General features: G+C 34.3%; 1 protein-coding gene across 6 annotated transcripts in view; it reads right to left on the reverse strand.

The window, feature by feature from the left end:
• The window catches only part of GABRB2 (gamma-aminobutyric acid type A receptor subunit beta2), a 191,207-nt gene that overhangs the window by 21,395 nt on the left and 143,257 nt on the right, over positions 1-26,555 (reverse strand). For all 6 annotated transcript variants that reach the window (XM_035338275.1, XM_035338278.1, XM_035338277.1 and 3 more), the window contains 3 exons: positions 8,734-8,871; positions 7,393-7,545; positions 6,024-6,268 (listed from right to left, as the gene is read on the reverse strand). In XM_035338275.1, coding sequence (XP_035194166.1) covers positions 6,024-6,268; positions 7,393-7,545; positions 8,734-8,871 — 536 coding nt within the window. The remainder of the gene's footprint in view (positions 1-6,023; positions 6,269-7,392; positions 7,546-8,733; positions 8,872-26,555) is intronic.

A 26,555-nucleotide genomic window follows, 5' to 3' on the forward strand; every position in this document is an offset into this window, starting at 1 on the left:
AATCTTCTTAGCTTCCTAAGCCCCACATTCATTCTTCTAGAGAACATTTCTATTGTGATTCAAATCTATTAATATTGTTTAATCTTATTATCATATTTAAGTTCCATGTTCTCTACATGGTACCCGAATTTCTGACAGAAAAAGGTCATTAGTCTGACAATTTCTGTTGGTCGTGACTTGGCACTGTGTTAACAGCAACACACTGCAACTCTGAGGCATGCTGATTTTGAATACCTTACATAACAGACTACTGAGTAAAGAATTACTCATTGTTTTAAAAATACAGGCAGTATATTCTTAAAAAAGTCTTTGTGTCCAGAAAAAAACATAATCCACCCCCCATCTTTTTTTTTTCTATTTTTTTTTTTTTTCCAGAGGGAAATTGCTTTATTAAAGCTCAAAAAACTATAGTGTGATTGCAGCATCACAGGTAGCGTTTTATTTATGTGACTTATGTCATCACGTACTTCAGGTATATAGCCTGTACACTTACAGCTTCTCTTTGCTTCAAGCTAGGTTGGTAACTTCAAGGCTTCAATTATTACTACAGTGTAAACATTGCGATCTATTTACATTATGCAAAACACTTCTGTGAAGTGGCAAATCAAATTACTTTGAATCAATATAATAAACAAATTTTATATAAGAAATGTTAATTTACAATAGCCACTTAATTTTTCTAAACATAGCTGACAGAATAAATATAATTTTGAAATAATTTAAACACAGCCTGAATAACACACTTACACAACTGATAAGCATAGGACTAGAAATGAAACACAAAATGCACTTCATCACCTTATGGTAATACATCTACTAGGTTATAATATCTAGATTAAGGGAAAAAAAAAAAAAAAGAAAGGAAAAGAACCCAACCAAACAACCAAAAAACAAACAACTACAATAACAACAACAAAAAAACAAATTCAAGTACTCTGTCCTGTTTCTAGCTAATATCTAGTAAGAAAGACACACTGATGTCCAAAAAAAGACTGACAAGGTGTTCCATCCAGAGATGGATCTGTAGCCTTTGTTTTAACAAGAGACTTGATGAAGGAACTTCTACCAATACTCACAACCAACACCATCTCTCTGCTGCGTAACACTCTTCCAGTCTGTTGTTTTGGAAGAGGATGGCATGCAGCTGCTTTTCCATTGTAGTCACCCCTTGTTAAATGTACAGCTGGTAAGACCCAAGAAGTGCTTCTTTATAGAGGAAGAGGCCATAAATCAGCCTTTTATTCAGCCCAGTATGTTATCATGTTCTTTACGATGACAGTTCTGGTTTCCATAAAATTACTAGATAGCTGTAGTGAATGTTTTCTGATCTATCTAGAATAGCAAATATACAGATATCACTGATATTGGAAAATATTTTCACCTTCCTTACACCTCCAGAGAAGCTAATTCAGAAGTAATCTGAATTAAATGAGTACCTGTGGAGAAAACAGCAATGAATCCAAAAGACACAACAATAAGTAGCAGGTTGAATGGGAATTTAGTAACACAGGAAAATATACTGGAAACCTGAGATGCAGTCAAAATGTAAATCTCATGCAACACAAAGAAGAGAAGATGCAATGGACACATCACAGTGATCACCAAGCCCATTCAAACAACAGTTCCAGGATGGAAACAACCAAGCTAAAATTAGTGGATCCAGCAATGCAAGAAAAAACACCAAAATTAATGAAAAACACTTTGGCTATTTGGATACCTGAAGAAATTTCTGGGGAATAAATCAGTACTGAGAGAGCACACCAAGAAGTTAACTGTTTGAACTACAAGAAAATAAATTAGTTATATTAAAATGGCTGTTGTACCATGTCTACACTGAGATTCTGGCTACGCTAATCATCTTGAAGATGAAATCAGGCTTCATAAAGGAGAAAACTAGGAGGGCTGTATCACAGTTACTTGTTCAACAGATAGAAGTTATGGATTTCACTGAAGCCTTTGACACATGATCTTAAAAACTGAGGATAAAATAAGACACAGGTGTGTGCACAACTGCCCACAGGAATAGCCATCTGAATTACATTTATGAAGCCAGAGATGATCATTTGTCGTGTCCCCCCCCCCCCCCCCAACCCTCCTTAAATATATATTTAATCATGGGGAAGAACCACAAGAGAATGAACCAGATTAGTGGTTCATTAGCACCGAGCCAGAACCAGATTAGTGGTTCATTAGCACCGAGCCTAAAGAAAAGTTGGCACAAAAAAGAATAGACTCCTGTCATCATTCCTATTAAAAATAGAAAAGTCCACAGAATAAAATTTGTCAAGAAAGTATCACAATAAAATATAGTTCATGGGTTAGAGTACACCATAGTCCATGATACATATATCTGCAACAGCAGAAATGCCACAATCCTTGTTTATCCACCCTTCCACATGTGTTTGCAGTATTATGCCCTTCAGAACAGAAAAGATTCCTAAATCAGAGACTATAGAGATCATAAAGGCATTTGAAGAAATAAGGGAAGATATGAAGACATGCTTGAGATGTGAGGAGGAATGCCATCTCCAACAATGGAAGGATGTCTAGAGTATTAAGAAAGACAATGTAAGATAATTTACCTGTAAGGAACAATATGACTGTTTACAGAGAGAACAATTAGCCTTGACAAAGGCAAAAGATGATGAGAGTTAGACTAAAGGAATACACTGATGAAAGCAGCTTGAGAAGTTGCAAGAGTGGAATGATTATATATACAGCCATTTCAGCCTGAGGTCATGGCAAAGAGAGATTTAATGAGTCTGTGAAAGCGTATCTGGTAATTGAGCATGAGTCTTCCTCAACTTTATGTCCTTTGAATTTATCCATGATTTTATTATTTGAATTTTAGAATACAAGAAGAAAACCAAGATATAGCTCTAATCCCTTCTCTTCTTTTCCTCTCCATATCCCAAACAGAGCCAACAATCTTTCAAAAGGTAAGAGAGTATACAAATTCACAATCTTCTGTTACATGACTATTCAAAACAACAACAATAAACCCACAACCAATCAAAAACAAACAAGCAACCAAAAAACTAAACCAAAAAACACCACCAAAAGAAACCCACAAAGCCAAACTCACCACCTTTGGCATATAACATGAATGCAATCTAAAATTTAAAGAAGTATTTGGCTACAGCTCCATCTGGAATAGCCCAGGGGAAGCTCTGAAGCCAGCCTGATGGTGTGTGCTCAAATACAAAAAATATGGCATTCTCTTTCCGAGTCACCAAATCTCCAAGGGATTACTTGAGATTTGGCTGATACCTCAGACATGGAAGAGCAGCTTCTGTTTTGCTCCTGTACTAGTTTGTAGGCTCTGTGGTATTTTCTGAATAACACTGAACAAAAAATGAGAAGCTACCAGTACATTTACCTGCCCTAGAATCTCTCTATACCAGAGAATTTAACAGCATACAGGGCATAGGTATTAAATGGTGCCCATGATTTTGCAAGTATTTGTGGATGGAAGAACTAATGGGCATTTCTCTTATGACCAGCTTTTGCTGTTCAGACAATTTCTAAGATGCTGTTACAAGAATAGTTGTTAGAAGATGAAGAAATTTATTACAGATGTATACTGTATAAACAAAGATGCTGCACTGCAAGCAGCAGTTCCACTAACTATTCACCTGCCTTGTTTACAATGTCTATATGCAGTAACAGAGCTGCATAAAAGTGTCCATCCTCATCATTTCTAGGCTTATTGCTATTGCTCTACTGCTATTAATTTTTTCCTCATGTTGTATCCAAAGACAGAAGCCTAATTTCATAATATTCCATGTATTGATATTTGAGGAATCTAGTAATATCACAAAAGAATACTCATAGTTCATAAAATTAGTCCTTCAATGTTGGATGCTAATTAGACACAGAGTGCTCATTAAGGCTCGTTAAGACACACTTCTGGTTCTTGTGCATGGAAATATTACACAATATAATAAAATATTATACAATATCTGGCCCCCTTTCAGGAAGAAAATAATCAGGTCCATTAAATACAAATCTTTTTTCTTGTTGATGGTCAGACAGAAAGAGCAACTGTCAGCTCCTCTCCTTCTCCCCAAAGCTGTCTATGTGCAGCAGGACAAAGTTCTCTAATCACTATTCTTTTCTCCTCTCCTGGTTCTCTGTCTGTTGGTTAAGGGATTGCAAACCTGATCATCAGATCAAGGTGTGATTGGGATCCCAGAGCAGAACTGCCACAGATTATGAACCGCACTGGCCTGGTATATTACGCTAAAGGCTCAATTTCAAAAATGTAAATACTGTAAAGTTTTCCCCAGTGTGCTCCATGTTAATGCTGTGAGCTGACAAATTTCTGCAACAGACGTTCAAAAAGACTAGTTAGTGCTTTCAAATTCTAGTTCATGATTAGCGATTTGCCAATAGACTTTGATATTCTATTATATGGCTGATAGATCTATTGTATGAATAAGTATAGAATAAGTAGAGAATATCACAAGCAAAACAGGGGCTTGGAAGATATGCTGATACCTAAGAATCTTAAATTTCCACAGGAAAAGCCTTAGGTTGATGCAGATAGAGACTCAGAAAAATATCTACATGGTTTCTTAGTTAATGGCTTTGATTGTTTAAAAGGAACCTAATTATTAAAAAATAAAGTTTCAAAATGAAATAAAAGGTTATAAATAAAATGTTTTTTATTATTTTATACATTACTGAAAAATAACAAATAGAAAGAGAATTTATTTTGGATTTAAATAGTCATAATGAACATTGCAGCAGTAAAACGAGCATGAGCTGATCTACGGTATCATACCATAACTAACCTCTTCATTATGCATTTGCCCTCATCCATTAAAACATGTTTCTCTCAAATTAAAAGAAAAAAATAAATTAATGAATGGGTGAGATCTCAGCCATAAAAATTTAATCCTGCATCTTAAAGTACTATGTACTAATACACACCATACGCTTTAAAACTGTAACTGTTTAATATTATAGATACGTGAGTTTTTGCAGTTCCATCCTCTGTCCACGATCATCCAATGGCAGCATAGAAATTCTGAACAAGCATGAGAAATTCCACCACTAGAGCTGTATAAAACTTATGTTTCCACTCAGAAATAATTGTATTTATTTTTTTTCTTTTTCTTTCTGATTTAGATTTCTGATTTTTTTTTTTTTTTTTTTTTACCTCCCTTGGATTATCATGCTGAGTTACGAATACAGGAAGCTTTCCATACCAAAAGAAGAAAGAAAAAGAAAAAAAAAAAAAAAGGAGAAAAAGGAGAGAGAATATAACTTTATTTAACTTTCTAATTTTGCATGTGTGTGAAAGTTTATACATTGTATACCCTGAGTACATTTTAGCATTCAGCCCAGATTTGCTACTGTGTGAAACTCATCCAAAATGGTCACAGTGAAAAATGACAAGTGCTTTATGATAAGTGCTCCATTTTTATTAAGCATAATGGATACTTTTTCCAAAAGTGTACATCTTGGCAAATGTTTTACTGCCTCAATTCTCCCTCCCCAGGGGACCATTTTCAGATTCAGAATTAAGTGCCTTATTTCTGAGCAGTTTCTCATTTAGTCAACAACATTCTGGGCCGTTATATGTTGAAAATATGCAAACTTTCCAAGCTTTAAACACTTCTGTAGCAAACATTTCTTATCTAGGTCATTTGAAAGATTTATTGAAGTAGGTTAAATTTAATTTTTATTTCCAATGTTCCATACAGCTCTTACTAGAATATCAAATATAGCCATCATTTTGGATTTGTTCCTTTGCAAACAGATTAGACATATTTAAGTCTACAACCCCACTGAGAAAACAACTCACAGTAAAGTTTATCTGAGTGCATGCCTTAGAAAAAAAAAATCATTCCACTTTCAAGGCTAGAGGGCAGCATTCATTGATGAAGTGGCTAAGTATGCTGCTCTACAGAAAGCTAAGGCAAAAACATAATAATCCTGCTGCATTCATTTTGTATCAGAAATAACATTTTAAAGCTCTATCTGGCAGAAGTGAAAGTCAGCTTATTGAAGGTTACCTTATTGACGTCCATTCGCAACTTCTCATTGTTGGCACTGGCAGCTTTTTCTGCTGCTTTCTTTTGACGCTGAGGTCCCCTGCCAAAGAAGATGTAGTTGACCAAAGCATACTCCAGCAGAGCCATGAAAACGAAGACAAAACATCCCATGAGATACATGTCAATGGCTTTCACATATGGAATTTTGGGAAGAGTCTCTCGAAGATGGGTGTTAATTGTTGTCATTGTAAGTACAGTTGTGATTCCTAGAGAAAAAAAAAAAAAAAAAAAAGTCTGATTGAATTCATTTTTATTTTTCTAACATTTTAGTTCATAATATTCAAATGATAGTGCTGAAAAAAATCTAGGTGTTTCTAGATGCTTTTTTTTTTTCTGCAAAAAAAAGCAACTTCTGTTCATATTCCTTCTTTGTCTTTAATTTTTTTTTTTTTGCACAGCAAAGAAAATTACACACATAGCTAATTGTAATCAAAGAAAAAAACAGTAGTCATATTCAACAAGCATGCTTTAAACCAGCTAAACCACAATCTTCCCTAACAGTCTCAGCTATAAATTACCAGCCTAGAGTCATTGTATCTTGCTTTCCTCCAGCATTTTCATGCTGTCTGCAGACTTAAATTCTTACTAGAAAATGCAGAAAGGTCTGAAAAAAATAGATGTTATATAAACCTAAAATGTCAATTCTCAGTTGTCTTTTGTGGTAATTTACTTACTTGTCTGATTCAGGACTATGCAGGAATCAGTCTGATTTATACAAAATTTGACAATAGATACTCATTTATTTTTGTAACATGCTTGGATCCTCTCATGAGGGGCATAGTATAAACAAGAACACATGGGATTACTGATGAGGTAAGAGTTCTCAACAAATTAATTAGGCAAATGGTTTTACTTTTAGAATGCAAGGTAACAGTAAGGAAAAAAAACCAACTCAATTTAAGGAGCTTCAACTTCAGAGAAGTTACCTATAAAACCCTAGTAAAACTTTATTTAATTCATACCCAAAAGGAAAAGCAATTTATATTCCATAATACGGTGCTGAATGTGTATTCTGGACTGCCATGAGCAAAACCAAATGAAATGCATTCTCTTTGGAGAACAAGCAGTAAAACAACAACAGAAAACATTGAGACAATTAGGCTAATTCTGGTTACAATGATTATACAGTTAGCTAATTCAGACATGAAATCACTTTAATTTTTATTTAAATTGGGATGATTTAAATGCTGATTCAAATAATAAAAAGCTTACAAGCCAGACAGAAAAAGATCTGAGATTTATTTTTCAAATCATGCACTACCCACTAAGCCAGAAGCAAGAAAAAGAATTCAGCTAGTGCACACTACATGAGATGTGTAAAAATGCCTACCTAAAGCAACTCTTGCAGCTGAAGCATCATAATTAATCCAGAAGGAAACCCAGGACAGGATAGTGATCAGAATAGAAGGCATGTAGGTCTGTAGAATGAAGTAACCAATGTTTCTCTTAAGTTTAAAGCTGAGAGACAGCCTTGGGTAGGCACCTAAAAGAGAATATTTGGTATGGCCATAATTTACTTGCAAAAAGCCCAAAACCATTTTCCTGTCATTCTGGTTTTATTGCTTCATGCAACATAGAGTACACACAGAGTTGAAAGATCCAGGATAATCAGCTGTAGAATTTCTAGCAAGAATTGTGATTAAATAATCTTTTATTTTAAGGGTAACACGGATTCTGCTATGTTCTTTCCTGATGATAATCATAATATTCATGAATCAACAGCCAAAATATACTTCACAGAATCAAAGCATAAAAATGCTTCTTCACTGACAAGCTGCAACATGCTTCCTTCAGGGTAACCTTCTATCCAAACAATGCAACATTTCCCCTTTGTCACTGGACAGCAGAAAAAAAAAAAAAAAAAAAAAAAAAAAAGTGTATGAAATACTCCTTGAAATGGGAACCTACAGATCACTATGTATTCAAGTCCTGCTCTCCCTGGTTTCGAAGAATTTGGAATGCACAGCCCTTCTATACTCCTTCCCAAGATGATTTCTTTCCATATCTAAAAAGTAGGGGTTTTGTTTTGTTTTGTTTTTCCCTATTTTTATTTTGAACATACCTAGCAGCTTTCTCAAGTAGGTAGAGAACATAAATAGCAATAGCCTAAGTCTTGTTTCTCTTGAATGATTTAATATGTCTTTGAAATGTTTTAGTTGTTTTTTCAAGAATTCCAATCTTATTTTCCACTTCTTGTCATACAACATATTTTCAGCCTTCCAAAAGTCATATGTTAGCTAGCATAGGCTAAACTACAGTCCTGTGGAAGGAGGACATGAAAGATTTTACAGTGAAGACAAAATAATTAGCCTAACACAGCTTGGCACAATAAACATCTAGAAACAATGAGAGAAAGGTTTCTGCAAGCTGGGCTATATCTTGTTGGAGCTACGGCACTGAGGTGGCTTAGTCAATTTTCATAGAAAAACAGAAAAAGACTTATTTGACTGAGCCATAAAGAGACAGGCTATTGTATCTTCTTCATATATTAATGACCGATACATTGTGGAAGCTGTAAAAACAACTGCTTTATTTTTTAAAATTCAGTTGCTGCCTTAATTTACTTCCATTTCTATTTTTTTTTTTTCAGATCCTGAACTACATATTGAGAACACACCCATTTTTAAAAGTCTTTCCAGTGAATTCCCCTTGTAGGTTCCCCTCCACAAACCTGTAGAGAAAACAACATTCTTGGTGATAAGCTTGTAGTCTACAATGGAGAACTGCGGCAGTTCGATCTTTGTCACTCCTGTGACTGCATTATCACCCCCTCGCCAATAAAATTCAATGTCATCTGTTGTATAGCCATCTATAAAACAGGAGCAAAGAGTTAAGATACACATCACTTCCCACATTATGGAGAACAGTCAAAAGAATTCATTCATAAAATACTTTCGAATATATTTCTAAAACACTAATGATAAAATAGATAAGTACACAGACATGGCTAATTCTAAATATCATTTTGAATGGCAATTCTAGGTATATTTCTTATCTTTTTTTTTTTTTTTTTTAATACTAATATATTCATAAAGTAAGCCTTCAAGAGGAATTTACAATTACACATATCCTATCTATGGATAGTAACTGCACATTCAACAGCTCAAGGTAGCAGCTGATCCCAAGGCTGGAGAAAACATGTGGGTTTACTGCAATCACAACACCTGGGCCAAAACATCAGCAATGGTAACCAAAATGTAGCCAGGTCACCAAGAGAGGTACCGAAGAGATGTATTTGTCTTGTGCAACCTGGTCAGCATAGGAAAGAGGACAGTGAGAGGAACATGGCTAAGAGAGAAGCTCAGCATACGGTATCTTATGACATTTGCTCTGGATGCAGTGTGGTTTATAACCTCATCTGTTATTTTAATTAATTTATTTTTTGGATGAAAAGGAAAAACTGTGGTTCAAACCCATTTAGATTTACTTATAAAACAAGGCCACTCCTTTTTCCAAAAGAGGCTTGAATGCAAGAAAAGACAGTCACATTTAGTGTGGCACCCACAAAAAGCAACAATAACAGATTCAAAAGCCATCACACTCTGGATAGCTAAAACAAACAATGACATCAAAACAAACAAACAAAAAACCAACCAACCAAACAAACAAACAAAAAGACAGGAAAAAAGAAAACATCATTAGTGTTCTCACAGTCATAGAACATATGCATGAAATCTGAATCTGGGTTCTCATAGCAGCTGTTGAGCTAACCTGAATACTCTATTGATGTAGAAAACTGCCCAGTGAAGAACAGAAATAAATCTGCAACAGAAATAGGAAATAAGACCCTTGCAAAGGTTTGTAACTTATTAAAGATTTTTGCTGTTGAAAAGTGAAAATATAAAGAAACACTCATGAGCAAATAATGACTATTGTCTTGTGGGAAACTCACATAAGAAAATTATATATATTTGAGTTTAATCTTGTCCACAGACAAAAAAACAAAACCACACTGAATGACATTCAAGAGTGCTCAAATGTGATTTGATTCCAAGTAATCATGCAAGTATATTTTATGATAACCCAGAATTTATAAAAACTGGTACATGCATCATTAATTTTTGATAAACCTAGTATAAACCAGGTGTACAGCAGTAGCAAAAAGCTATCAAGTTTGAAGATATGAACCAAATAATACATGAAAACACTGAAACAACCATAAAATCTATTCAATATACAGTAAGTTTTAAAGTATTTTTGTAGTCACATTCTTACAGCATTTTGATGGCAATTCCAGTTTTGTGTGTGTGACTCTTTCCTTCATGAAAACCTAAATAAGTTTGATGGCAGAAAAATGAAAACTAAATTCAGCAACCAGAGCCATCTTATTTATATGGGACAGATTTTGAACATGACATCAAGAATTCAAGATGGAACCTGCTCTTCTTTCAGAATTGCTGACATTAACAGCAAAACTAATGAGAATAGATTTTTTCATCTCTTTGTGAAATATGTTCTTTCATAACCTTGCCATTTACCAAAAAAATGACTGGTTCTAACTGATAAAAGGAACCAAATAAAAGAAGAGACCCCTATCTTCCAAATAAGCTTCAACAGTGAGGAAAAAAAAAAAAAAAAAAAGCACAAGTATATATGAAAGAAATAAAAGAGCATCCTGTGAGATTTTAGAAAGAATAATGCAAACCTTGTTGTGAGTATTCACTCTTACTTGCTGAGTTTTTCTTAATACATCTCAAACCTACCCAACTAATTCAAACAGCAAGTTCCAGATTCTAAGTCTGTTTAAAAAACTTGGAAGAATCAAGAAAATATTTTGAAGTAATTTAATTGTTAAATTTTAGAACTTTTATTTTTTTAGAACTTTTTATTTTTTTTTTCCCGACTAAATAAATGCTAAAATAAATTCCAGTATGGAAAAAAAAAAAATGTATGTTAGAGAAAAGTTCTTAATTATGTGTTTCAGAACATCTGATAGTAGAACTTTTCTACCCAACTGCCCACACATGGTTTGGTCCCATTAATACTCCGCAGAACCATCTAATCATACCAGGGCTCACACAGGAAGGAACTACAGGATTCAACTTCTAGAACACTGCCAAATGTTCCAGTTCTCCCTCTCTACCAGTAAAAATGAGAGATATGGTTATAGTGCTCTCCTTATTCTTACGGCCTAAGTAGTAGGCAAAATCGTAGCAAATATCGGCAAAATAGTAGCAAATATTGGCAACTGCTTCTTGAAGAAGAGCTGAACTCCTTTGAAAAATCTCACCCCAAAATTCAAATTGACGATTCTAGACGATGCACTGCTGGGCTGCTCCAGGGAGACAGTGCAGAACTCCCTGCTGCTTAAGGTACTTTATGCTAGGAAAAATGTTAAACTGAGGCTTTGACGATGACGGACAAGACTGGTTTGTGAGTATCATTAAGAAATATTTTAGGAAGTCTCTTCAAGCTTTCATTAAAGTACTTCTCTTTCCTCCCAAGAAGGATACGATACATTATCACTTTCATTTCATAAAATGGAGAAGGGGAGAAAAGAATATTATAGTAATCTTCAAATGAATGCTTTTGTGAACTGCTAAAGTACCCAAAGATAATGGGATATAAGTTTAATATCTGCAAAATATCTGCCAGAAAAGAGAAAGGGCCTATTCAAGTCTCTAGTGGATGTTTTACAGGTATTAAAGTCTAATTATCTGTGGTTATAATAAACCCCATCTGCAGGTATTTAGGACTCGAAACAACTCTACTGGCAATTTAAAATTATTTAAAGACCAAGGAATTTAAAACAGCAATAGGAAGCCTAAAAAGAATCAACTAAGGCCCTTGACAAGAAAGGCAAAATTAATGAATTTTAGTTCAGTATTTCTTACCTGTCTGATTACATCAGTAACGTAGAAAGTAAAGCATACTAGAAACAAAGTTCTGCAAGTATTTTTTTTGCAAGAATCTGATTTTAGTAAACAAACAAACACACAACTATTTGATTTTGATTGCAGAAGAGTTGTTTTTTTACCATATATTAAACTGTATGTAGCACTGCTACCAGGACAGAGAATCTGATTGATTGCTTTTTCCTAAATCATTTATATATCATCAGCAGCACGATTTACTTCACATTCAAAATGTTCAATTTCTCATTTCTGTCATGCAACACACATCAGCAGTCAACCAAATCAATACATTGCCCTGGAAATATGGCACCAATCCTGAGAGAAGCAAAGAATTCTCAACTCCCATTAACATGGACAGGGTGTTTATCATTGCCTGTACTTCAGTGCTTTATCATCTGTCATTCCTTGTAGTAGGAAACCAAACAAATAGAAGCATGCAGAATAAAAACCTCTTCATACAGAAACTACAAAAAAAATATAAAATAAAATAAAATAAAAATAAAATAAAATAAAAATTTCTTTTCATCAGGAATCAAAATTTAGAAACCCTTTAAATGCAGACAACCTCAAATGAAAGCTGTAAAATTGCTAGCTGAGCATGAGATTATTTAAACACAAGACAGTTATCAGAAACACCACACATTGTTAAAAGCGCCAATTTATCTAAATTGGATTGATCAGTGGGATTCATTGCCTCACAATGCTTTTGTTTGTACATGACAGCAGGGCTATATTATAGATTGATATATATAGATACAGGTACAGTTCTAACAAGCAGTGTGCATTCTGTATTGAAATTCAAGTAGTCCTCATATTAATGCTACTGTAGCACATGGAGACTAGCGATAAGATATTTGTTGATTTTAGGGAAAAAAAGTAATGACAAACATGAAAAACAGTGTAAATACAGCCAAAATGTAGAGAGGATTCATTCTGTTCTGAACCATCAGAAAATTGTCTGAGCAGGTTTAGAACAGCATTGGGGAATGGAAGCTTTCATTCTGCATCATGTCCAAACTAAGGAAAACCACTTCAGCATTAACGATGAGCCAAAAGAATCCTGTTGGGAACTGTCTTAATCCTAACTCTGTTCAAGTTCATCCTAGAAAATGTCCAAGTGTCTCTCTAGTTAGATCTTCTATCAATTGTTCTAGGCATTATCAGCACTGAAGCATGATGAAGGACTGCTTAGCCACTCCAATGAGATTTTTGCCCAGCAGGTCTGGACGTTTGGTAAAAGTTGGCATTGAACAAGCTTTCTGATGACCTAACATTTTTCACTTTTGGTCAACACCACCAAACATGTAAAAACTAAGCAGCAGGATCTGGAAAGAAATATTATTATAAAGCAACCTTTTACAAGAAGAACAGCACACATGTTGTGGAGAATAATACAGCTGTGTTATAAACACTATTTTTTGAAAAATGACAGCATCTTTACAACATACAAAAATCTATGGACTCATAGGGAGGGAGAGAGTACCAATGTCTGCTGATATCAAATGGATTTTCTTTGCCTAACCCCTCAAAATAAAGTAGCTTCCCAAAGTAAAATGGAGAGCACAATGGATTACGCTGTCTTTACCAGACTGAATGTGTTGATAAGAATACACAAAAATATTCTTGGGTGACAGTCTTAAGATGTATTAACTTATTTAAAAGCAGACTCAGGACCCTGTAGCATGAGATGTATGCTATACAGAAACACTAAATAAATGGTTAATCTTGTTTGTATTAACAGATCACAGAACACCTTTAATAGTAGTATATGTGCATTTTATTTATTTTTAAATTATGAACTACTGAAATCTTTCAAAAACAATTCCTTCATCAGCTTTGCATTTGCACAGAGCAAACAGTTAAATTTCCTTGTAAAATCATAATTCACATGCAAAGCATATTCTGAAATCCTAAAACCCTTCAGAAAACTCAAACATACTTCACTGCACCACTTCATTCTTTACCATCCACTGATTCATTGAAAAACATAGCCAGAAAAAATAAGTTAGAAGTGTTTCTTTGAGTCTGTGGAATTCTTCAAAGCTGAGGGAAATACAAGTCACTGCACACCAAAATCAATAAAATGATATGAAAAGGAAAAAAGGAAAGTCAGATTTGTGCACAGCTGAACACACTTGGCATAGAAGAAACTGAAAATAATAAAAATAATAATAAAAAAAAACTTTTCATACTTATTTCTTCCTGCTCTTTCCCACCCCTTTCTATATTTCTGCATAAAGCATTAAGATTCTTTTTACATTTCACTTCAAAGACTTCTTCCCCAAAGACTCTAAGGATTTGGATACAAAAGGCAATGTACAATTTTCTGACTACAGTGAAATGCAATAGATTTTTAGATTAAATTGTTAACTTCTCAGAAACAAAACAAACAAAACAACAAACAAACAAACAAAAAACAGCACAACACAATTATTTGCAGGAAATAAAAATGGTTCCTTACTGGGGAAAGTGGAGTAGGAAGAAGAAAGAAGGGAAGAAGGAAGTTTGACTCTACGATTCTATAACCACCATAGGAGAGCAAATTGCAAATTGCTCTTAAAAAAAAAAAAAAAAAAAAAAAAAAAAAAGGCTTTTGATGGGCAGGTGATATTACAGAATTACAGAATTTATTCCAGGGCTCAGAGCTTTTTATGGCTTTATCAGAACCAAGTTTGATTTTCATATAGGCCTGATTCTTGCCTATGTTAAACCCTGCCATCTTTGTAGAATAGGTGCCCTGGTACAACACAATAAACCTAGTTGCTTTTTTTTGTTTTATTTATTTTTTTCCTTTCCTAATGAACTCAAAGGAAATCATGCGAAATATTTTCAGAAGTAAATTTCCACTGTTAAAATACTTCTAGGAAAAGAAAAAGTTCAGAAATAGATGGGCAGAACATCAATGCAGTATTTCTCAAAAACTTTCTAGCACCAACATCTTAACAATTTCTTGCAATCCTTCTACTTCCAACTTTGAGTTACTCCCACCAGTATAAATGGTCTAAAAAACACAGAGATTATGCAAAGTTAAGGGTTCTTCAGGTGACAGAGATGAATATATGCAGCACAGTGGTGCAATGATACGAAGCTAATGTTTAATTTGGCCAAACCAGGTGCCATGTTGACAGAAGCTGTCTTGTTTCTGAGATTCCACCAACACACGATCCAATGCCAGTCTCTACAATGCCATAAATTGACAGTATCTGGTTTGGTTTTATTTATTTAAATGTCTAAAGTTTAAGGATTTCCATCACCATTAAAATTACATATCTAATTTCTGCAAGCAAGCAATGTAACTATATACATATACATATTTAACTACATAAACATGTAACTACATACATATATAGTACCTAGAAACATCCTAGCCCAGAGCTCTGTCACAGTTTGTATCTTCTTACTCATTTATTTCATTTACCAGATGACCAAGTCTTCCCTTCTGAGGATGATGTTGACAACAATCCGTTGGTTTTTGCATTGATTAACTCTGGATCATCTCTGAAGGGAATTTTAGCACGGTATGGGTGCCATTAAGAAAATGTTATGTGAACAATACATGCTGCTGACCTGTGGTGGTAGAGCTTTTGCTACACATACATTTCTCTCACTTTCACTTATAGTGGGGAAAAACCAAACCAAACCAAAACACCACCACCACCAAAACAAAACAAAACAAAAAAAAAAAAAAAAAAAAAAAAAAAAAAAAAAAAAAAAAAAAAAAAACACAAAACCCAAAATACTACTTTGTTTTTTTGTCTGGATTAAAGGTTACTTTCATAAATTTTTAATTAAAAGTTGGCTATTATATAATATGGAGAAGCTGAATATTAAGAACCCAATAATGGTCTATTTTCTTGAAGCTTAATTTGACTATCAACTATGTGGAAGAAGCAAGAAATAGACATTCACTTCTCATTAGAGGAGATTTTCAAAGATCTAAATTTAAATAGATAAATTTAAGGATGATATCTATTGTTGCTGAGGAAAGCAACATTTGGGCAGAAATAATAATAACAATTTAAAAAGATATATAAATGTGAACTGCAGCTGATGTAAATATGATGAAAATATATACATAAATTCTTAAGTGATCTATATCAACTCTATTAAATCACAAAATGAACAGAACTCAAGTGAAAATACCCATTTTGAAAAGTAACTGTGGTCAGGTATAAGTATAAAATGGTCTTTTTTTTTTTTTTTTTTCAGAGTAAAACAACAAAGTGAAAATATGAAGTACTTGACTATTTTCAAAGGCTCAGGAAAATGCTACTGCATCACTCAACTATTTCATTCCCCACAATTGTCAATGAATTCAAGCCAAAGTTAAATAAAAAGAATAAATTTATTCAGTAATGAGTTCTGGCATTGAAAATTGCGTACAGAAAAACAATGTTTGTTTCACTCAGCTCACAAGATTTAAGCTTAATAAGAAACACGTAGAAGGACTAACTCAGAATGCCAAGAGACTACTCAATGCCTACTTGAACTTTCTGCCATACCCAAAACTTGCAGTGTAAAAAGGATTTTACTCAAGTGCACTTAATACGCAGTGTTAAAAATTATTACCTGAACAATATTCAGTAAATGAATCATGCATCTCTTATTGGGTCATTATATAAAATCCATCATCAAACAAGTGGACAATAGTTCTGTTCAACTGTAGTATTTTCACTGGATTTGTGCAGTGTTTTGTTAACTTATTCCCTAAGGGACTGAATAATTAAACAAGTACTGTATTAAAAAAAATAAACTTTACAGTTTCTTTAAAGGTCTGTGGTACTTTTTTCACATAACAAGCCCACAACAATTGGATAAACTGATTGAGCATACTGAAGGCAAAATCACCCAAGAAAAAAAGTAAGTCATAGCTGTTTTGAATGAGTGAAATGAAGCCACAGATCTCCAAGGCAATAAATACCATAATTTCTGGTCCTACAATATTTTCCTGCCCTCCTTCTTCTGTTGATGGTACATTTCCTCAACTAAAGCAATTTGAAGGCATTCCACTATCTTGAACCTAGTCAGGCTTAATCTGCTTAGTCTTCACTTGTCAAGTATCCTGTGCTATTTGTGAATACAACTGAGGAAAAAAATGACAGAATCTACCTCATAGATTGGAGGAAATACCTTTGTCATTAACAGAAAGACATACTTGCAAATAACTAAAAATGGAATAGATTTCGCATGGGTGTCTCTTCAACTGAATTCAAAGAATCACATATGAAGTCTCGTGTTTTTAAGTGACACATGGGTAACTGAAGATTTAATTTGTACTTTTGAATTACATTAACAAAGTACTGTTATCTTTTGGCACAACGTTAAGGATCCAGGTTGGGTGTGGAGGGAACATCTTTTTGGATTTTGATGCAAATATATACTCGATTTCTCAATTGTATCTCAAAGAGATAGTTTAGAAGGTTGATGAAAACCCCAGCTTTTTGGACAAAACTCAAGATTGCTTCTGATGTTTGAAAACAACTATTAGTAATTGTCTTCTGCACCTGACTAGGAGGCTATGTTTTCAGGAAGAAGATAATAAAATGTGCATCCACACTGGGTGGGTAAAAATAAATACTCTCCTCCCACCCCTTACTATGGATACAGATCACATAAAAACAAATACCTACATTTACACCAATGCCATCATTGCAACCTGTATTCATCCTCATATTTGTTCTGATCTCTACATTTTTACTCTGATTGGCCACAGTAATTTCAAATATATGCCCTGGAAATCTGTATACAAAAAACTGTATGTGTTCCGGAAGTGATGAAAGGGTTCAGACATTGAATATTGTTTTCTAGGAGGTAAATAAATCTCCAGATTTTCTAATTTAAGAGAAGACATCAGTGAAATACTATGTAAATTGGAATTTTCCAATCAATAAATCTAATTTGAGATTTAGCCTTTTCAAAACTGAAAATAAAAAGATGAGTATATCAAAATAAACGAATCGGTAAAGCATCATCTGCATAAGCTCATTTTAAATACCTTACAACATTTGGTTTTGATATCTTAGTTCCCCACAACCCATTATCAGCCTACAATTTAAACACCAATGTACATTAAAAAAGAGAGAAAATTTGAACAAGATCTGGCAACCTTAACATACTAGTTATAAAACTGCATTAATACTCCACTTTGTTTAATTATTCCATAGCTGTACAAAAAATCCAAGGCTGAAAGGAGAAAAATGTAATTTGTAGAAGGAAACCCTGCTGTCTGGTGCTTGTGCCATTTGTTCCACTTAGAAAAATATTTATTCATTAAGATATATTAGTTTGCAGTGATATGCAAGGCAATGTTATTGAATATTATTCTACCCTTACCTGCAGTTATTCAGCACATCATAGTAACCAAAACACTTTAAGTAAATATTTTGTTATGAAAGCATAGAAACATTGCTCCCTTTTTCAGACATTGAATATCTTAAAACTTTTGGAAATTTTGGGAAGAAAAAAAAAAAAGTTGTATTTACAAACACATAATTAAGGTTGGTTTGGGACACTTAATTGAGCTTGCAAAAATTAGTTTTCTTTTAGTAGTTTTCTTTTTAGTAGTTTATACAGACAGATTTTGGAACTTTTTCTTAATATAGTTTACTATCTGGATAAGTTCTCTGTCTTCTATAAGCTTTTTCAAGGATAATTACATGTACCCTTGCTGTGGACAACTATTTATACAGTACTGTGTGAATGAAGTTTATGGGAATGTTAATTATATACCCGGATCTTGTTAAAACTGCATCAGTATTTCCTCAGAACTGCCAGAGACCTGGAACATTCCTACACGACCTTCACACAGGCTGGCTGGTATGGGAAATCACATTGCTGCCGTCTCAAAATATTTCAGTGGGAACTGTGTGCCTCAAGGCTCAGAGGACTTTTCTGTAGGAAACTCTGTTATGACCCCTATATCAGAAAAGACAGCAAAGGTTGGTTGGCAGTATTGCAACTACTTTCCTAGGATACTGAAAGAGGTGAGAATAAATTCTTTTGACACCCCAAGCCTCCAGGTTGTACATGCACTATACAAAGAGAAGTTACTTGGTGGGTAACTAGATGCTAATGGTTGTGGATAGGTATGCACAAGGTAGCAGGAAGTGGAATTGTTTTAACAGAAGATGGGACAAGGCCAAAGGAGGAGAAAAATCTTCCTCTCTTCATTTAAGTGACACAGAAGCTGTAACCCTGATGGGCCCCAAACTCTTTGTTCAGCAGATGACTTCTGTAAAATCCACAACAGAAGCAATGTCCCTTCCTCTTGGTCACTGGAACTGTTCACTTACTCTAGTCTATTTTAAAGTTTTTTATGTGACACAAAACCATGTGAAATCCTTCCCTACAAGTACTATCCCTCTTTACCTTTTATTATCTGCCACTCTCTGTGGTTGACCTTGATGTTGCCAGGCACCACACCAAGATGATTTCTTCACTGCATTTCACATTTCAGAAGGGTAAGTTAACAAAATTGTATAAAAGTTAACATTCACTTTTCTTGTGAGTAGCAACTCCACACATAGCTTGAGGATGTACTTATTTCATGAAGTTGATGTGACTGAGAAAAGATAATGGAAAACCTTAGAGGAACTTTTCTCTGCAAGTAGATTTTTACACACACTGTTGACTTTTATTCTGTTTTCCTCTAGTTCTAGTATTGTAACTATGTCAATATGCAAATATGTATTACATAAGGTTGCTTCTTGGGCTGGAAAAGCAGGATATCTGCATGTAAATGTTCATTAAACAGAATCCAGTACAATATTTTAACATACATAAAAGGAAATCAGCCTCAAATACAAAAGTTAAAGCGCTACATCTTTATGCTGAGAGCCCCATGTGGACTGCACCTCTCCCATGCCTTTGAAATAAACACCCTTCTTCAAAAAACCCAAAGTCATTTACTAAAAGAAAAACACATGAATAATACAATAATGTATAATACACAACGTGGCATTGGAAAATGCTATTATTAGTACTTTATAATCACTACTTCTTCTGAAACTCAGAACTGCACAACTTCATTCTTGAAGGAATTATGACCCAAATGACTCAAATTCTGTCCTGAAACAAACTAAAATATCAAGAAACTTGACATTTTCACATGAGAGTTCACAGTATTCCATAACTGTCCTTAAGTGTTCCCTATTTAAACTGTCTTCTTCCCTTTGCAGTGACATTCCTAGCATATTCTTTCAGCCCGAGGCTTATTTGCATCACACTTTACTACCTACATTTATATTCTTATTTCCTAACTTCATCCTTCCTTTAAAAAGTGTTAACCTGCATGTATCATGTGTCATTCACCAAAGTTATTAGCTGTAAGTGTAGTGTTTCTGCATAGGAGCAAGAGGCTGCAGGTACGGTGAGCTCTGTTACCACAAGAAAGCTGTTCCCTGCCCCCCCCCCCCCCCCCCCCCCCCAGTATCTAACAGTCACTTTGTCAACATGTTTATTAAGCTACTGTCATACCTGAGGTGCTGCCAACTTTGCATAATATTTGAATTACTGTTGCAGTCTGTTTATATTATACTTATATGCTATAGTATTTATTGTCACAGATTTTATTACTAATATTGTATGAGGTAACTATTTGTCCAAAGCTTGGAATGAAAGGCTTCTTACATAGCTAAGTATAAATGGGAATGTGTAACACGCACTGGACGCACTGAGTTGAAGATACTGATACATCTCATAGCGGTTTTATCATGTAATTTTGTCACAAGTTAGAAGTGGGAACACTAAAGAACTGAACTGCCCCAAAGTGGCTTTTAATAGCCATGTTGACATGTTGACTTGAAACATCTTTTGGAACTGTTAGACACATTGAAAGGCTGGAAATCCAATGTTTTCCTGGGCACAAGGTTTATCATTACACCCAACAAGCATGTAAACTGCTGAAATGGCTAAGAAACACTACATACTCAGCACCAAGCACTCATAGAAAAACAGACTAAAACCAATTCTTGGTTTACAAAGTATTATTACTGAAACAAAAAGTGCATGTTGAGTGCTATGCCTAATAGTTCAAGGTGAAAAAATAGGATAATTTTTCTTTAAGGAAATGAAAACCAATTCATGTCTGCAAATTCATACCAATGCAGTGCTATTTAAAAATTGTTGGTGAAGATGCATTTAAAAAACAAATGAAAAGGGCTAAAGAAAAACAGTCCTTATTGGAGAGCCCAACAGGTTAGACTCTTCATGTTGTCTGGCAATTAACTACGGAATATTATATAGTAACAAATGCCATAAACATAAATGAATGTTAACATAAAGGAGGTTTCCCTCCCTCCTCCCCTCAAACAAAAACAATAAAGCACCCATATGGCTCTTGTCACAAGCATAGCAAATACCAGCAGCCCAGCAGCACAGAGGCAAAGCTCATAGAGCAGCTTTCCGAGCATTTGCACCACCAAGCTTTAAGCTACACACAACCACTGCATTGCCTCAAATCCGAAATTCCTCCTGCAGCCTTACTATTAATACAGTTGGAAGGCACCACTTAAAACCTTTCAACATCACAAATGTTATTAGAGAATGGAGTAACATCTGTATAACACTTCGCATAAATGGGGAAAAACATTTAATAATATCTGTGTGGTTATATAATGACAAGTTTCCTTCCAAGGCTTGTTTGTTTATTTTGGATGAAATTGTATAAATAAGATGCAGCACAGCTAAATTAAAATAAATATAAAAATCTATGGTGCACTGATCAAACTGCTGTCATATTCCCTAAACTTAATATATTCATGACCCTGTTCATGATATCTTCATCATGATATCATTTGATGCATCATTAAATAAGGAAAATGACACCATACTCTTAACATTTTCCGTTCGATCATCAGCACACTTAGAACACGGTCAATAGTTGAAGACATGGAATTGACATAATACCAACATTTAAGAACATATTGGCAAACTAGCAAGCAATCCATTGAAAACAATAGAATATGGAGAAAAAATGGAATGGCATTCTTTTCTGAATGTATACATTAAAAATGCTAAAATTATTTTTAAATATAGAGATTTTGAAATATTTTACCACTCTAATAGAATACATGGTACAATGCATAAAACCATGCATATAAAAACATATACGGTGGCAGATAATCTCCACATAACTTGAATATCAATTCAATCAAAAAAGGTCACATACAAACAGCAAATATCAGGAAAATCAGGAAAAAAAAAAAAAAAAAAAAAAAAGGACATCACCAGGAAGTCATATTTGTTGTATATGATAACGGCAAAATTCCTGAGAACCTAAATTTGAATTGCATGTTCAGGAATGATGCTCTCTTCAAAAAAGAATTTTCACTGAGTTTGTTAAGAATAAACTTAAAAATACAATTGTACTATGAGATTTATCAGAAGTTTCATTACATCATCTGTGTTCTGCAAAGCTACCATATGCCAATACTTCAGAGTCATCAGTAATTCAGAAAGTGCAGTAAAATTGTTTCTGAGAAAAGAGATACAGTGGCAGATGATGAGATGGTGTTGATCACCAATAGATTTGTGAGAGTTTACACCTTTTGAGGATCTGGCAATAAACTTTTTTCAGCCTGGAAAGAAGATCTGAAATAATGCCACACTAATATCGAGTACCTGATTTTAAGTAGTTTTTGTTGTCATGACAACACTAGACAACATTAGAAACTGGACTGTATGAAAAACAGCACAATTGAAGGGAAATTAATTCCAGCTTACAAAGACTAAATATATTTAAGCTCTTAAATTACTGTAATGTAAAATCAAATTAAATTATGAAAAGAAAATAAAAAAATATTGCCACAAAAAAAGAGGTCCTAAAACAGAAAATGAGTTAGAAACATATTAGAAAAAATGCATGGGAAAATGTTGGTTACAAGCTGTCTGCCTTCACTTCAACTTTCGTAGACTACGAAGTGTCTGTGGCTCATATCTAAATTCAGTTCAAGTACATATTTAAGGTATGTGCAAATTCATGCATAGTGTGTTATGAAGTGCTAACTTGTGAATGGTCTAACACACAGAGAATAACAGTTTTTAGTAACATACTTCCAAACTATGTCTTCCTTATGAGAACAAGCAATGTTTCAGTTTAGTTCATTTTATAGTCTGTCTTTATACTACATACTGTTTTTAAATCAGTTCTCAGCATGGATAGAAGTGGTTTTTTTTCTTTCTTTCTTTGTTTCTTTTTAGAGAAAGGGACAATTTACAGTTCTACCTGAACATTCCCATTAGACAATTCTCCAACAGAGCTTTTAGCTGAATAAAGTCATTTGAGAAGACTGGGGGAACCAAGAAATAGTTTTGTCTGATGAGGATTTCATGAATTGTAGCTATCAGCATTAGTAAATTTTAAATCATTTCACTAATAATAAAACCTTTTCTCACTTTGTATTTGGGGATAAGGGGTATGTCACCTACCATTTAAAGGCAGCCATTTCACAGCACAAAGTAGCATCACACAGCAATTTATAACATACAGTGAGGAATAAAAAATCCAATTAAAATTTCAGGGGGAATTTAGCAGCTCAGAATTTAATTAGCAAAGATACAATTTTGCCAGGAGACTGTGGCTAACACCAGTTCTGAAGTGTAAAGTGACATGGAATATGTAATAACAAATGTGTGGGTCAGAATTTATGTTCTGTTGGCTACACAGTTCCTCTAGTCTCATTTAGATCCTTGTTTCTCTCAGAATGAGAGAAGTACTGCTTCCTCAGCTACCAGAGCTGCTTACAGAAGCCTGACTCATTCCAAAATTCTAATCCAACCCAAGCAATACTGTTTGAACACTGAAATATGCTTATTTTCTCATTTCTGCACACAGTTTAAAACCCACTGATTATCACCTTTTACCTACTGCATATATGAAGAGCTACAATGCCTTCTGTAAGCTGTTGTGAGTGGCCACAGGGATACAATGGTTGTGCCAACACCACACAGCAAAAGGACAAGGAGGACTTGCAAATTGTGCTGTGAGTCTTCTTCCCTTTGGAGGAAAACAACTGGATACAGCTGCAGTGTTCCATCCATGAAGATGGTTGAAAGTACCTTCTCTACAACGTAAGCAAAACCAAGATGACTCAGTTGCATCATGTTTTTGAAGTTGACTTGATCTGAGACTTTTCTAAATCCCACTGTGCATCTTTTGCGTGTCAAAACTAGCAATGACCACACTGATTTACTTGACAGTATTGGAACACCTACAAAAATTAGCAATCTGTACTTCAGTAAGCGTTCCCAATAGTTGAAAATTCAATGATCAATGAAAATTCAATGAAAATTCAAAATCATAAACTCAATCATCACTATTTTCTGTTTTATTCTCTCAGTAATTTTTACTAACTTTGGAGAAAGTTGGTATTTCTTTGATATGTATGCAAAACATCCACAGAAACGTACCTTTCAAATCCAATTCTAAACATGCTATCTTGCAAAATTGTGATGAAAGTATTTTCTACATCTGGCAGGTTGCTACAGTAACCAACTCTGTGAATTAAAATCCAAATTCATTTTTACAAATTATTGCAGTTAGTGTTTTTCTCTGGCTTCAGTGATAACGTAATTAGAATTAACAGTAAGTCACTGAACTACCTCAGTGATGAACAGATGAAGTCACTAAGCTATTCATTGTATCCATCCGCATTATACTTATGAGTTAAAATCCTATGCTATTAATGATGAAAAGAATAAATATTAGAAGCCCATCATTAATGAGCTCTACTGTTAGTAAATCCACATGTACCTGCAGTGTACAACAAATAAAACATCAAGATTAAAGCTTTGATAATTACATAAATAACGAGAGAGAAAATAATTTTGAAAACTGCCCTTAAAAAAGCCTTATCAGAATCTCTAAGTGGAAATGCAAAGAACGTTTCAAAAAATGTTTGTTGTTGCCTCAAGGCTGTCCTTTCAACAAAGGACATCTGGAACACCATTACTTTAATTGCCATTTAGCATTTTGAATTCTATATTGAAAATACAAATTTTCATTATAAAATTGTATGCTCTGTATTTCCTAAAATTACTTTTATTGAAAGAAAAATAAAACCTTGCAATTTGAAGAAAAGAATGTGAACTAGGTTTATGTATCACAGATTACTCAGATCAGCTGCTACAACTTAAGGTTTTAATTTTAAGAAAATATGTTACCTGTTCAGCTGCATACTGTGTACAGTAGAACATGACATTGCCAAATTACTAAGCTGTCTTTTTTGAAAAGTGGAGAGAGAGAACACCTGGTACTAGATAATCTGCTGTTATAACTAACATGTCTCACTCCACAGAATAGCATGGTTGAAACTGAGGGTGATAATCATACTGTGTATCATAAGGAAGGGCAGAAATAGTTAATTATTCATCTCAGAGGTACAAAGTTACTTATGGTAGTGAAAATTCAGTGAGCATCTGTAGAAAAAAGCTTTATAATTACTGTGCTGAGAAAGCCAGGTCCTTTTTAGTGTCATCCACTGCCAGGACAAGAGACGACCTCCAGAGGGCCCTTTCAACCTCAACCACTCCCTGATTCTTCAAAAACTTGAGCCACTTTATGTTTTACAAAACAAGAGGATTCCGAAGAAGTCAAAAACTATCTGACTGCAACTTATATAGATTTATGCAAAATGTATTATGGCCTGACATTTTAATGAGAATAGATAGACAGGACAACAAAGAGGAGTAGGAATGACTATAGAAAAGCCTCTTCGTGGCAAATCTCTGCCCTACTGTCTGTAGCCTGACACTGATGTTCTTCTTCCTCTCTCCCCAGCTGAAGCATTAATGAAAATACAGAACTGCACATTTTTCACATTGATACAAACATAGCTGATTACAGCTACTCCACAGTAGCTAAATGGGGTTGTGCCCATCAAGGAAAATGTGAGGAAGAATTCTTAATGTTACAGCCGTTGTAGCCCAGCTGCTAAGATGTATTTCCTTTCTAGAATACATACTTAACAGTATTCCTGGCAACTGGTATCAATGCAATGGTTAAGAATTCAGTGCTAACTTTTAACTGTTTTTCCTGGTGGCATAATTAAAGCAGTAGGTTGTTGCAGAGTGGAAAAACAAACAAACAAACAAACAAAAACAAACGTAAGCAATAAAGGAGGAAATGTTTAGAGTAATGTAGCTAATCTGGCTGGAATACAAACAATTACTGGATTACTGGTATAGATAGAGAAAACAAGCACATTCTGGGAGTCCACCGTGCAAAACCATCAAGATGATAGAAAGGTCTGGATCATTTCTGTAGTGTATTCATTAAATACACACAGCTTTAACAAATCCTATTTACTTTGTAAACGTGTTTTAGAAGCAAAATTGCTTTTACACTGGCAAGAAAATTTTCAGGGCATGATGTGCGCTGTGCAAATGCTACCTGTTTGTGCACTGTGGGTTTCCTTCCCACTTCTCGCCAAGAGCATTTGGTTACCCTAGCTCAACTCTCACTCAGCAGGTGACATTAATTATCCAATGTAAAATAGCTGCGATCTGTTGATTAAAAAACCATGACTTAATTCCTGTGTATGGACCTTGAATCAATTACAACATGCACCTATAAAATCAGATATTTAAACTGATTTTAAATCACTGCAACATGTAGGAATTGACATAAAAAAAAACAAAA

The sequence above is a fragment of the Oxyura jamaicensis genome, chromosome 13, assembly GCF_011077185.1.
Source record: "Oxyura jamaicensis isolate SHBP4307 breed ruddy duck chromosome 13, BPBGC_Ojam_1.0, whole genome shotgun sequence".
NCBI lineage: Eukaryota > Metazoa > Chordata > Aves > Anseriformes > Anatidae > Oxyura > Oxyura jamaicensis.